Source organism: Nomascus leucogenys, chromosome 20 (genome assembly GCF_006542625.1).
Source record: "Nomascus leucogenys isolate Asia chromosome 20, Asia_NLE_v1, whole genome shotgun sequence".
In the NCBI taxonomy this organism is placed as follows: Eukaryota; Metazoa; Chordata; class Mammalia; order Primates; family Hylobatidae; genus Nomascus; species Nomascus leucogenys.
Genome location: NC_044400.1, coordinates 69,653,155 through 69,665,412, shown reverse-complemented (window position 1 = coordinate 69,665,412; position 12,258 = coordinate 69,653,155). Strand labels below are relative to the sequence as shown.

Below are 12,258 nucleotides of genomic sequence, written 5' to 3'. Positions count from 1 at the left end.
ACTTTCAAATCTTCCTGCATTTTTAGCCCCATATCTCTCCCCACCTTCTTTAGTCTATGGTTGTATTAGTTTCCTGGGGCTGTTGTAACAAAGTACCACACACTGAGTGGCTTAAACAGCAGAAATTTTCTCACAATTCAGGAGACTAGAAATTTGAAATCAAGGTGTGGCAGGGTTGATTCTTTGTGAAGTTTCAAGAGACAGTCTGTTCCAGGCCTCTCTCCTGGCTGCTGATAGCCTTGAGTGTTCCCTGGCTTGGAGATGGCGCTCTCCCCATGTCTTCACGTTGCCTTTCTGCTATTTTGTCTGTCTCTGAATCCAAATTTCCCCTTTTGTAAGGACGCAATCATCCTGGATTAGATCTCACTCTAATGACTTCATTTTAATGTGATTACCTCTGTAAATACCCTATCTCCAAATAAGGTCCCATTCTGAGATATTTAGGTTAGGACTTCAGCATTTTTGAGGGTGAGAGAGAACACGATTCAGCTATAACACTGCTGCCCCAAATCCCGGCACAGTAAATCAGCTCATTTCCTCATATTCATGCCTACCTGCACACCCCATCATACACAGACACACACACATACATACACATACAGAGACACAAACACAAATACACTGACACATACACACGCATGCAGGCTGTGTCAAAAAATGTACTCTGGATTTGTTTTAATTAGGTATGGTAAGACACACAGACACAAACATGATTGGCACAAAAGAAGTTTATACTTAACAGATCCCTAGAAACAAGAAGCATGGTGTCTTGGTTCATTTTCTGTTGTTGTAACAGAATACACAGACTGGGCAATTTATAATGAACAAATTTATTTCTCACAGTTCTGGTGGCTGGGAAGTCCAAGATCAAGGGGCTGGCATCCTGCAAGGGTCTTCTTGCTGCACCATCCTATGGTGCAAGGCAAGAGAACATGAGAGCAAGAAAGAGAAAGAGAGAAAAGGAGGCCAAACTCATTCTTTTATAAGAAATCCACTCCTGCAATAATGGCATTAATGCATTCATGAGGGCAGAGCCCTACAGCCTAATTGCCTCTCATTAGGTCCCACCTCCCAACACCATTGTGCTAGGGATTAAGTTTCCAATACATGCTTTTGGGGAGACACATTCAAATCATAGAACATGGCATGCCACACAGGACCACATAGGGAAGAACCAGTGTTGGTCAGAAGGCAGAAGGGAGACAGCAGAGTACAGCACACAGCCTTTACCAGGGTTTTCCCAGGAAGGAATAGGCGAAGCAGGGTAGGGTGCTGCATAAATTTAGGAGTGGATAGCTTGAATAATCGTGGTGTTCTCTGGGCTATAGTGGTCTGGTATCTGGACCTGGGGTGTCTTAGGACAGAAGGAATATTGGCTTAGTGTGTGAGAGTTTGATAATGGAGATGGTTGGTTGTGTGGGCTCTGGATTGGTTGGCTTGTATATCAAAGAAGACTTTGCATATTTCAGGGGAATCATTGGCTATCTCTAGAAATTAGCTAACATAGGAGAATCAGTTTCTCCAGGATCAAGGCTCCAAATGCCAGAGCATCGAGAATACAGAAAATAAGAAAATACAGTCAATACACATACACACAAACATACATACACCATACACACAGACACAGATACACACAAACACATGTGCACATACCCACTAGTCTATTGGAGTGTGTTTCCTTGGCTCCATTCATTCTATTACGCTTCCAGCTACTTTGCCTCCTACCTCTCCCTCTTTTTTTTTTTTTTCAACTTTTTTGAGCCATGACATTTATATCCGTTTTCAGGAATTGCAGTGGGATTCAGAGAATAGGCAAAGATTAAACTTGTGCATTCAACCTTCCACTTTTAACTGGAAAACACTCAAGTGCAACATTTGTTGGTACCCTGCAGCACCTCCACAGAGGTTTTGCTGCTGCCACCGTTAGACAGCTTCACCATGCAATGATGACCTTTTAAGATTCTAAATCGCCCCACCTCTGAGCCTGTTCTTCATTGGAAATGCAAGACGACCGGATGACATGAGGGAGGGGCGGCTCTTAAGGCTTGACCTAATTTCCAGTGCTGCTCATGTTGATTTCTCTCTGTTCTTCTCCTGCAGGCTATGCGTCTCTGCTTACCCAGCATGCTTGTACTCCACTACTGGAAGTAGCCTGTCACTTTAAAAGAAAAAAAAAAGCCACAGAGTGACCTTCCTTAGGAACGGGTTGCTAAGCTGGTGTTTTTGCTCCAAGACATGGCTGCAGCTTTCCAGGGAGGAGCCCAGGGGCATCTCCAACACTCAGCCTTTCCCTCCGGACCCTTTTAAAAGATTCAACAGCACCGTCTCTCTCCACTTCCATCCTAGAATGCAGAATCTGCAAAGTGCCTTTTGTAAAGTTTCTTAAGGTAAATCAGTCCCTAACCGGACTTTGGGCTGCAACAATGATTTCCTGTTTTCAGTTACCCGGCTTGAAGTTCAGCCTCTCCAGGATACCGTGAGACTGGATTTAATGAATTGTAAATTCAGGGGCCCTCATCGTTATTTATGTTTTTACTTTCTGAAATGGGAACATAGACCATTACTTGGCAGCTTTGATTTGAGCTGCTATCTGGTATCTGGTTTGCAGGAAATGTAAGTCCAGTTCATCACAAGTCCTGAGTGAAAATGCTCTCTGACCAAAGCTCTGTGAAACATTAGCTGCGTGTTGCATTTATGGGCCTTTTAGTTCAAACTGGCTTAAGGGGAGAAGCACTAGTTACTGCAAAATACACTTTTCTTGGTATTAGACAGAGAAAGGGTTACTAACCACAGTGCTGAGAGTTGCTGTGCTTTCCAAAGACTTCAAGAAAATCTACTGGCTACAACTTGAGCTGATTGTTTCCCTTCATTGCAAAGAGGTGCTATGAAAAGCTAATAAAGTCAAATAAGAAATATGTTTGCTATTGCATTTTCATATAACCTTTTCTGCAAATAAATTCAGCACCAGCATGAAATCTCTCTCTCTCTCTCTCTCTCTCTATATATATATATATATATATATATCTCCTAGAGCTCACTTAGAGAGTCATTCATTCAAACATTTATGGAGCATCAGCAATGCACCACGCAATGAACTTCAGTTTAGAGTGTGCAAACATAAATTAGATTAGGTCAGAAGCTCAGAGTTTGCTGGGAAAAGACTTATAAACACATGATAAGAGTACAATGAGCTAAGTGCCATAAGAGATTTATAAAAACACTGAGAGCACAGTGGGATGACATCCAGGGAGGGGCTTCCAGCACTTAGCACATCATGTAAATGCACTGGTCATATATCACATAACACAGCTCAAATATGGTACTCATATGTACTATTCAAGGCCAATGTATATTATAACGAGGTGATTAAATGATTCTATAAAGCTATTTGTCACTAACCTTATGCTAAGGGAAACTGCAGCTGGAATAACTTGTAGAATAAGATAATGTATTCCAAAAGAATGTATGTGGTACCTCCCCAGGTGTCCAAGCTCCAGGATGGAACAGAAAAATGTTCTCAGGGTGTGAGGAAGAAAATACTCATGGGTAGAAGTGCAGAAGGTTTCAGAAGCACCATAAATGGAAACAGCAAGGCAACTGCCCTGGGCCTGGCTGAAGGGAGGGAGACATGAAACATGAGTTATGGTAGCTGGGGGTGGAAGATTGGAGCTGAAGGTGGGTGGGCTTGAACATCACCTAAGGTCTTTCTCATGACCCCTCTTCTATCCCCCAAGCTCTTTTCCCTCCTCATTCCTTTTTTCCACTTTCCCTCCCCCAATCACTTTTTCTTAGTAACAAAACCTACCAATATTGAGAGCCCAGTCTGTGCTAGGCATTTTACTACACACATTTCATAATTTAGCCCTTATAAATTAATCATCCTTCAAGGTAGGAAGTATGACTGCAATGTTGCAGACAAAAAAAAATGTGTCTCAGAGAAGGGAGGGCATTGTTCCAAGATCACACAGCTAATAAATAAAGCTGAAGTTGAAACTCAGGTCCACATATTCCTTGGCAAAGAAATATGTGGGCAACTCTTCCTATAAACCCATGTTTTTGCCATCTTGGAGTAGGGCATATATATTGTATGATTTTTTAAGCAACCAATATGGAGTTGAGATGCATTGTATCTCAACCTCCAGGTATGGCTCTGACCCATTGATGACTCTTAGGAATAGTCCATTTATTCAGATGAAGGTGTCAGTACTTTCCTTGAAAAAATATGTCTGGTTTTCTGCACTGAGTAAAATAAATCACTGGCTTAATGTAGCCTAAGCCTTTTCTCACCAGTGCAATGCTTCACAGCTTTCAACTGTAAATATTTCCAGAAGAGTGGGCTATTCTGGAAAGCATAGAATAATTATTGATACCATTGCAAAAGCAAGAATAAACGGTGAGATGGAGGGGTAGAGTGGAGTGAGGGAGGACTTGGGAATCACAGAGTCTTGGGGTCAAGTTCTGAATGTGACATTTAATAATTACAACTTTGGGAAAATCATGCAAACTATCAGAGCCTCAGTTTACTCATATGCAAATTGGGGCACATACTACTAAGCTAGACATATTATTGTGAGGACTAAAGAGAATATATATCTAGAGTCAGCACAAAATAAGTGTGCAGTAAATCATAGCTATTTTGATGTTGCCAGTAGGAATATATTAACAAGTACCAATACGTGACATGATGGCAAGCTGCATATTAAAACCAGGCAGTATTGATTGATCTTTTCTTAGCAACAGTGTTCATATAAAAAATAAATTTCAGTGTCATTTGATTTCCTTAGAAACTCATTTAAAGGAAATCAGGAAAGAATGAGGAAAAAAGAAAATCCCATTACATTTTTCATTTTCTACTTCTGTTTTTTTTCTTTCATATAAAGCATTTTTTAACTTATAGGGAACTTTTTTTAGTTACTAAAATATTTCACAGGTTTTTTTTTTTCCAGTTTGCAATGACCAGAGTTGTTCATTAGAGAGCTCTCGTGTACTTTTGCATTTCGTCTTTATTATCTGCCCCCTCATTCACTCTAGGTTATCTTTTTGCCTCTCTATTCTCTTAGCTGCTTTTACATTTTCCTTCCTCTATTTCTTGTACCCTGTGATGAGGTTTGTAGAGAAGTCAATAGAATTTCAAATGCTTTATTTCCCTTTAACATGCTAATTCCCCTGTAGGGTCAGTGAAACCTTGAGCTCAGACAAGCTGCTTAAATGACCTGACCAAGTCCCAGTTAAGATTTGGGTTCCACGGATATTAGAAAGGGCTTATGATTTGTCAGCCATATGCCTGTTGTTTCTCCACGTGTTTTCTCACTTCATCCTCACAGCAGCCTAGAAAAAACAATGGAGCTTTAAATAGTCCCAGAATGTGGCTATGGAACCACAGCCAATAAGTCAGTGACTTAGTCGTTCATTCGGCAAGTATATATTGAATGTCCATGATGTCCCATAATCCTAGTCTCTGGGGGTAAACAATAAACAAAATAATGTTTCTGCCCTATTGTAGCTATATTCTAATGGATATGGGCTGACATTAACAAGTAAGTATGTATGTTGACTGGTGATAAGCACTGTGAAAAAATCATTGTAAGGTAGTTAGGGAATTCCAGGAGGGTGTTGGGAGGAGATCATTGTATTACGAATGGTCACAGAAGAGCTCTCTGATAATAAAATTTCAGCAGAGACCTGAAGAAAGTGAAAGAGAAGAGCCATGCAGATATCTTGGGGAAAAGCAAAACTAGGTAGCAGGAACCGAAGGTGCAAAGGTACTGAGGCAAGAGGATTCAAGTGCAAATCACACAGCGCTTATAGGCCTTGGAGAAAACTGGGTTTTACTCTGTTGACAAAGGGAAATCATTGGAGGATTTTGAGCGAAGCAATGTGATGATGTCACTCAAATTTTCATCAATTTGCACTGGCTTCAATGCAGAGAATATGGTAGCCCAGCAATGTGGGAAGGTGAGAAATTCTTGCAGTAGATTTCAAGAGAGAAGATGGTGTTTGACCATGGTGAAAATAGTGGAAATGTTTAGAAGTGATTAGATCCTGAATATAATTTGAAGCCAAAACTGGCAGGATTTCTGATGGATTCAGTGTGGTGTGTCATGTGAGACTGAGAAAGGAGTTAAGAACGACTGCAAGGTTTCTGGCCTGAGCAAAATGGATTTCTGTTCATTACAACAGGAAAACTGCAGTACAAAGCAGGCTCAGGAGTAAAAGCAAAGAACTTTATTTGAGGTATGTCAAGCCAAGTGAAGGTGTCCATCAAGCAGATACTTGAGTCTGGAGTTTTAGGGAGATGTCTGGACCCAGGATGTAAATTTGGGAAGTATCAGCATGCAGATGGCATTTAAAGCCAAGACACATGGTGAGATGGCCAGAGGAATGAAAACAGGCAGAGCTAAGCCCCAGAGCATTCCAATCTTTGGTGGTCTGCGAGATGGGGAGAAACCAGCAAAGGAGTTTGAAAAGGAGCAGTCAGTGGGTAAGAGGAAAACCAAGAAAGAACTTGTCCCAGGAGCCAACTGAAGAAAGTATCTCAAAAGAAATGGATGGTTCACTTTCATCACTAAATGTTTCTGACCCTTCCGTGCCTGGCTTATTTCACCCACAAGTAAGTGAGGTAAGTGAGAACATGCAAATGACAAACATGGCATGTTCTCACTTATGTGTGGGATCTAAAAATCAAAATAATTGAACTCATGGAGATAGAGAAGAGAAGGATGGTTACCAGAGGCTGGGAAATGTAGTCAGGGGTCGGGGGAGGTTGTTTAATGGATACAAAAAAAAATAGAAAGAATGAATAAGACCTAGTATTTGATAACATAATGAAAGGACTATAGTTAATAATAATTTAATTGTACATTTAAAAATAACTAAAAGAGTATAAATGGATTGTTTGTAACACAAAGGATAAATGCTTGAGGGGATAGACACCCAATTTTCTGCGATGTGATTATTAAGCTTTGCATGCCTATACCAAAATATCTCATGTACCCCATAAATATATATATCTACTATGTACCCACAAAATTTAAAAACTTAGAAAATGTTTTAAATGCCTCTGACTAAGTCAAGTAAAATGAGGGCCGAGAACTGATCACTGGACATGGCAATGCAGGGGTCACTGGAGATGAATCATTGGCAAGCGCAGTTGCAGAGCATGCTAGACCCCAAAAATAAAAAAATAAAATAAAAAAACAAAAGAGAGGGAATGTTTTGAGGGATTTTTCTGTAATTGTTGAAAAAATTGAGCAACAGCTAGAAAGAGAAGTAGAGTTAAGAGAGGGCTTTTTTTCTGGCTGGGCACAGTGGCTCACGCCTGTAATCCCAGCACTCTGTGAGGCCCAGGCAGGCAGATCACGAGGTCAGGAGTTCGAGACCCACTTGACCAACATGGTGAAAACCTGTCTCTACTAAAAACACAAAAATTAGCCGGGCATGGTGGCATGCGCCTGTAATCCCAGCTACTTAGGAGGCTGATGCAGGAGAATCGCTTGAACCTGGGAGGCAGAGGTTGCAGTGAGCCGAGATCGTGCCACTGTACTCCAGCCTAGGCAACAGAGTGGGACTCCATCTCAAAAGAAAAAGGGTGGGGGGCGGGGGCCTTTTTTCAAAGGAAGGGAAAAATTACAGCATTTTTTCCACTGGTAGGAATGAGCCAATAAAGCAGGAAGAAAATCCAGGTGAAAGTGAAGAATTGTCAGGATCAAGGGCCTGGAGGAGGAGGAATGATGGGGCCCAGTGCACTGTTGAAGGCGGGGCCCCATGGGAACATGGGGGTTCATAGTAGCAAGTGGAAGCAGAGGAGGTGGCAGTGGCTCAATGTGGTGGGAGGGGAAGGGGATGTAGAAGCCCTCTCTGGTCTTGTCTTTTTACTTAGTGAAATAAGGGCCAAGGTCAAGGGCAGAGAGTGCAGAGGGGCAGTAGCGGAGAGGAGCTATAAAATGGTCCTTCTAGAGCTGGATTCCAACCAGTGCCATCCAACTCAGTAAAGGCAGGCTCCCGGGGACAGGGAGACCTGGCATCCTTCCTTTCCTCTGGCACTTATCTCCACCAATCCTGGGGTCTGCCGGGGTTCCTGGTGAGTGGAAAGTCTACCCAGCTCAAACACTTCACTTACCATCACGGCCAGCCTCTTATATATCCATAGTAAGAGAAGGAATATTTCACTGATTTCAAAATGCCTGACTTCTTCATTGTTCTTTGTCAGGGCCCCATCCCAGCCAAAATGAATCCCAGGGAAGAAAAAGTAAAAATAATTACAGAGGTAAGTGGCCACTTTGATGTCTTCTAGGGATGTGTTTGTGTGTGCATGCTTATGTTACACGTGTTTGTGAATGAGGAAGTTAGGCCAACCAGCATCTATTGCACATGTTAAAAGAAAAGCTTTACATGAATTAGATTCAACAGAGTCTAATTGTACAAAGAACGATTTGTGAATTGGGCAGCCCTCAGAACCTGAAAAGATTCAGAGAGCTCTGCTCTGCTCTTGGGCAGGCAGCATCTATGGACTGAAGATGGAAGTGGAGTACAGAAACAGCTTGATTAGTTACAGCTCAGTGTTGCCTTATTTAAACACGGTCTGATCAGTAGGCCACCTGTGATTGATTGACGCTCAGCTGCTGCGATTGGCTGAGACTCAGCTACCTGCCACAGAAGCATACTCCTAAATTAGGCTTTCAGTTAGTTTACTAAGATTACAGTTTGTTACATAAGAACTCAAAGTACAGAGGTATCCTCAAGCCACATTTAGTTTAATTTAACACACACCTACTAAATGCACCCTGAGGGTGCTATATCAGATACATGGTGGAGAAGGGGAGGTGGATGTTGAAGGAAATGCAGTCCTGCTGACATTCCAAGGTCTTACCTCTACCTGAATGCTCTGAAGCTGTTTTGTCACCGTTCTATGAACTCTGACACACAGCAGCTCTAAGTTACTACCTATTATTGGGCCTAGCTCTGCCTGAAGCATGCTGATTTCTAAAGACATTCAGAATGAAGGTAACAATTGTAGACACCTGCTAATACAAGGCTCTGTCCTGGAGTCCTGCAATTTCTGACTCATTGTATGTAAAAACTCATTAAAGCACTGCCCACACCAGAGAAGGGAGGCTGTCTAATTTGGAGACTGCAGACCATCCAACGAAAGAGAGAGTATTCCTCTCAATCCTTACTTCTCTCTCGTTTCAAGGGCTCACTGGCTTGAGACAACAAAGACGGAAATGGAGACGATATGTGCTGTCCAATGCAGTGCTCCAAAAAGCCTGAGGAAACTCATTATAAAACCATGCAGGTTAACTTTAAGCAAGATGGCTGGGCATGGTGGCTCATGCCTGTAATCCCAGCACTTTGGGAGGCCGAGGCAGGTGGATCACCTGAGGTTGGGAGTTCGAGACCAGCCTGACCAACATGGAGAAACCCCATCTCTACTAAAAATACAAAATTAGCCAGGCGTGGTGGGGCATGCCTGTAATCCCAGCTACTCGGGAGGCTGAGGCAGGAGAATCACTTTGACCTGGGAGGCGGAGGTTGCGGTGAGCCGAGATCATGCCATTGCACTCCAGCCTGGGCAACAGTAAGACTCCATCTCAAAAAAAAAAAACAAAAAAAACCCCACAAAACTTTAAGCAAGATCAAGTACTGACAAACCCACATAAATTTATATTTAATTCATATTTGCTTATTCATTCATATAATCAAATATGTTTTGTGCCTGTAGTCCCTGGGAATACAGCAGTAAACAAACCTTGTTCCCTCATGGAACTTACATTCTATCTTATTTGAAGTCCTACTGGATAGTTAGAATAGAGGATGAAAACATCACGGAAAAGCAAAAGATTACGTAGGTTTCTCACAAGTCCATTCTAAGTCAGTAAAAACTTAGAATTGAATTGAAAGCCATGCTTGCACACCTCAATATAATTATCTTCTTGTAATCTAAGTTGGCAAATCCCCTGAACTAAGAACACTCCCTATTAGGCCCAAAGAAAGAGTCCAGAGTGAGGATGCAGCTCAGAGGACAAGTCAGAGATCAGGTCACACACACGGATGAAAGGCCCAAACCAAGGCTATTCTCTCATTCTACCTCACTTCCTTCCTCTGTTATTGCGGTTCATGTCTTCACTAACCCCAGTGGCCAAAGGGAGTCAGGAGTAATTGAGGTCTGGCCCAGAAACCTGCATGATATTTCTTTGAAATGATATATCTTTAAAATTCATACTTTGTGTTCCAAATTTGTTTCAGTATAAAAACAAAAAAAAACCTAATTTTAGGAAAAAAAATTCTAGTAAGTTTGGTGTACCCCAGAGAGGTTCTGTTTATCTTGCAACTTCTTGTTCACCCAGGGGCACCTGTGCCCCAGTTTCTAAAACTCTAGGACTAAAAAACTTTAGAGCTTGTAGACTTTAGAGCTTTCAGCTCTAACATTTTGTGACTAAAATATTAGAAAGTGTAAGGTGGAAAGAGGAAATGAAGTTTGCACTGTTAAAGGATTGTTTTCCTTTTCAAAAAAAATCTGCCAAAATTTCCTTTAACTTGAAGCATTTGTGATGATGTAACATGTATCATTATTATCCTTTTCCTGCTGGTAAGGCTGGAAAGCAGAAAAACTTAACCTCTGAAATCCCTAATATGATTCTGATATCTGTCCTGGGCTGTGGTTCTCTGTCTGTCCTAGCAGATTCACTTGTTAGTTGCCTTTCTTAGATTGTGACTTTTAAGAGCAGACAGCATGTGGCTTTCAATTCTGTGTCCCAAGAGCATGGAACATAGTAAATGCTCAATAAATGCTGTATGCATGAATGAGGACCTGGGACAATGGAAGATCCAACATCATCTCGTGTATGATGTTCCAATATGGAGAGGACTTTTCGAAAACACGTCTATGTTGAGAAGAGTGGATGATGATAGCCGCACAGATTGTTAACTGTCCCCCCCACTCACACTCAGCATTACTGGATAGAAGCCCAGGGTCAAGATGGGGGTTTTAATTTTAATACCTAAAAGTCATACCTCTCTTCCTGTCTTAAGATTCTCTCCCTCTTGCATTTTAACAAAGGAGTTCATTGAAAATGATGGGGATGCAGACATGGGAAGACAGAATAAGACCTCAAAGGTTCGAAGACAGCCAAGAAAGAAACAGGTAGGAAGTGACAAGAAACTGTGTCTGCGTATTGTGTCATTGATCAACAACCCGCCTGCATCCCCAGGGCCATCAGAATCCACAAAGGCAGCCTTCCTTCTTTTGGTACCAACTTTTGGCCTGCTCTGGGGGACTGTGAGGTGGGGATGTAGACGGATGGTCCAGGGTGCAGGATCCTGATTCAGAGACTTATAGATGAGCCTCACAATAAGGCAGGGGTCCATACTTAGAGCATTTTTACTGTAAGTTTTCTCCCATCTCCTAGAGAGGAGTCTAGAAAAGACAGAAGGAGCCTGTTTTAGTGCTTCATTGAAGGCCATGGACTATGATGGGCAGTAGATGGCAGTACACGATTACAAATCTTGGGAAACTCCCTCTTTTTCCAACTCCAAGCCCAAATTCCGTCTTTGAGGCAGAAGCCAACTCCTTTCTCCCGAGCCTGCTGGCAGATCCTCCCCCACCTCTCCGCAGGAGTTCCCCTCCTAGGTTGGGGGCATCCGTGCAGGGTAAATCTTTTCAAGGTAAGTCCTTGGTAAGAAGTTGTCCTCTGAGAGGGGAGGCAGGGAAGCAGCTATTGTGGATGGGAGCTCTGCTTGGAACAATCGAGATGCCAGCAGGGGAGGGAGAGGAGGGAAGCGCCATTTTGAGCCAGCAGTCACGTGAAGGGGCTGCAGAGATGGGTGGCCAGGAGAGATGAGGAGGTCACAGGGAGACAGAAGAGACCTCCCTCCTAGCTCCGCTCTTGCTCAGCACACTCCTCGGGGCAATCTGGGCAGAGGAGTCACTTTCAGCCTTTCAAGGGAAGGTCCAGGTAGTTGGGGAGGTACTGCCTGGCCACGTGGGCTAGCTCTCTGGCCCCTCCTGGGGACTGAGGAGACCCACAGCCAGACACAGCTCCGAAGCTTTAACCCCTTCCTGTGGGGTCAGTCTGCAGCTCTGCACCCCAGGGCCAGGGGCCATGGAGGCAGTAGATGAAAAGGGTTCAAGCCCTTAGCTCCACAGTCACAGGCACAGTGAGCAGTGGGTGACCAGTGCCAAGGCTGCCATGGAGCTTAGACTGAAGAGGAGAAAGGGGCAAGGATGGAGAAGGGAATATAACAGCTCTCAACTTTATA

The 12,258-nt window shown here is 42.8% G+C and overlaps 1 protein-coding gene across 1 annotated transcript in view; it reads left to right on the top strand.

The window, feature by feature from the left end:
* Window positions 1–2,194: 2,194 nt before the first annotated feature.
* Window positions 2,195–12,258, top strand: part of CC2D2A (coiled-coil and C2 domain containing 2A) — a 135,595-nt gene continuing 125,531 nt past the window's right edge. The window contains exons 1-3 of the mRNA XM_030801179.1: window positions 2,195–2,387; window positions 8,210–8,266; window positions 11,060–11,143. Coding sequence (XP_030657039.1) covers window positions 8,228–8,266; window positions 11,060–11,143 — 123 coding nt within the window. The 5' untranslated portion in view covers window positions 2,195–2,387; window positions 8,210–8,227. The remainder of the gene's footprint in view (window positions 2,388–8,209; window positions 8,267–11,059; window positions 11,144–12,258) is intronic.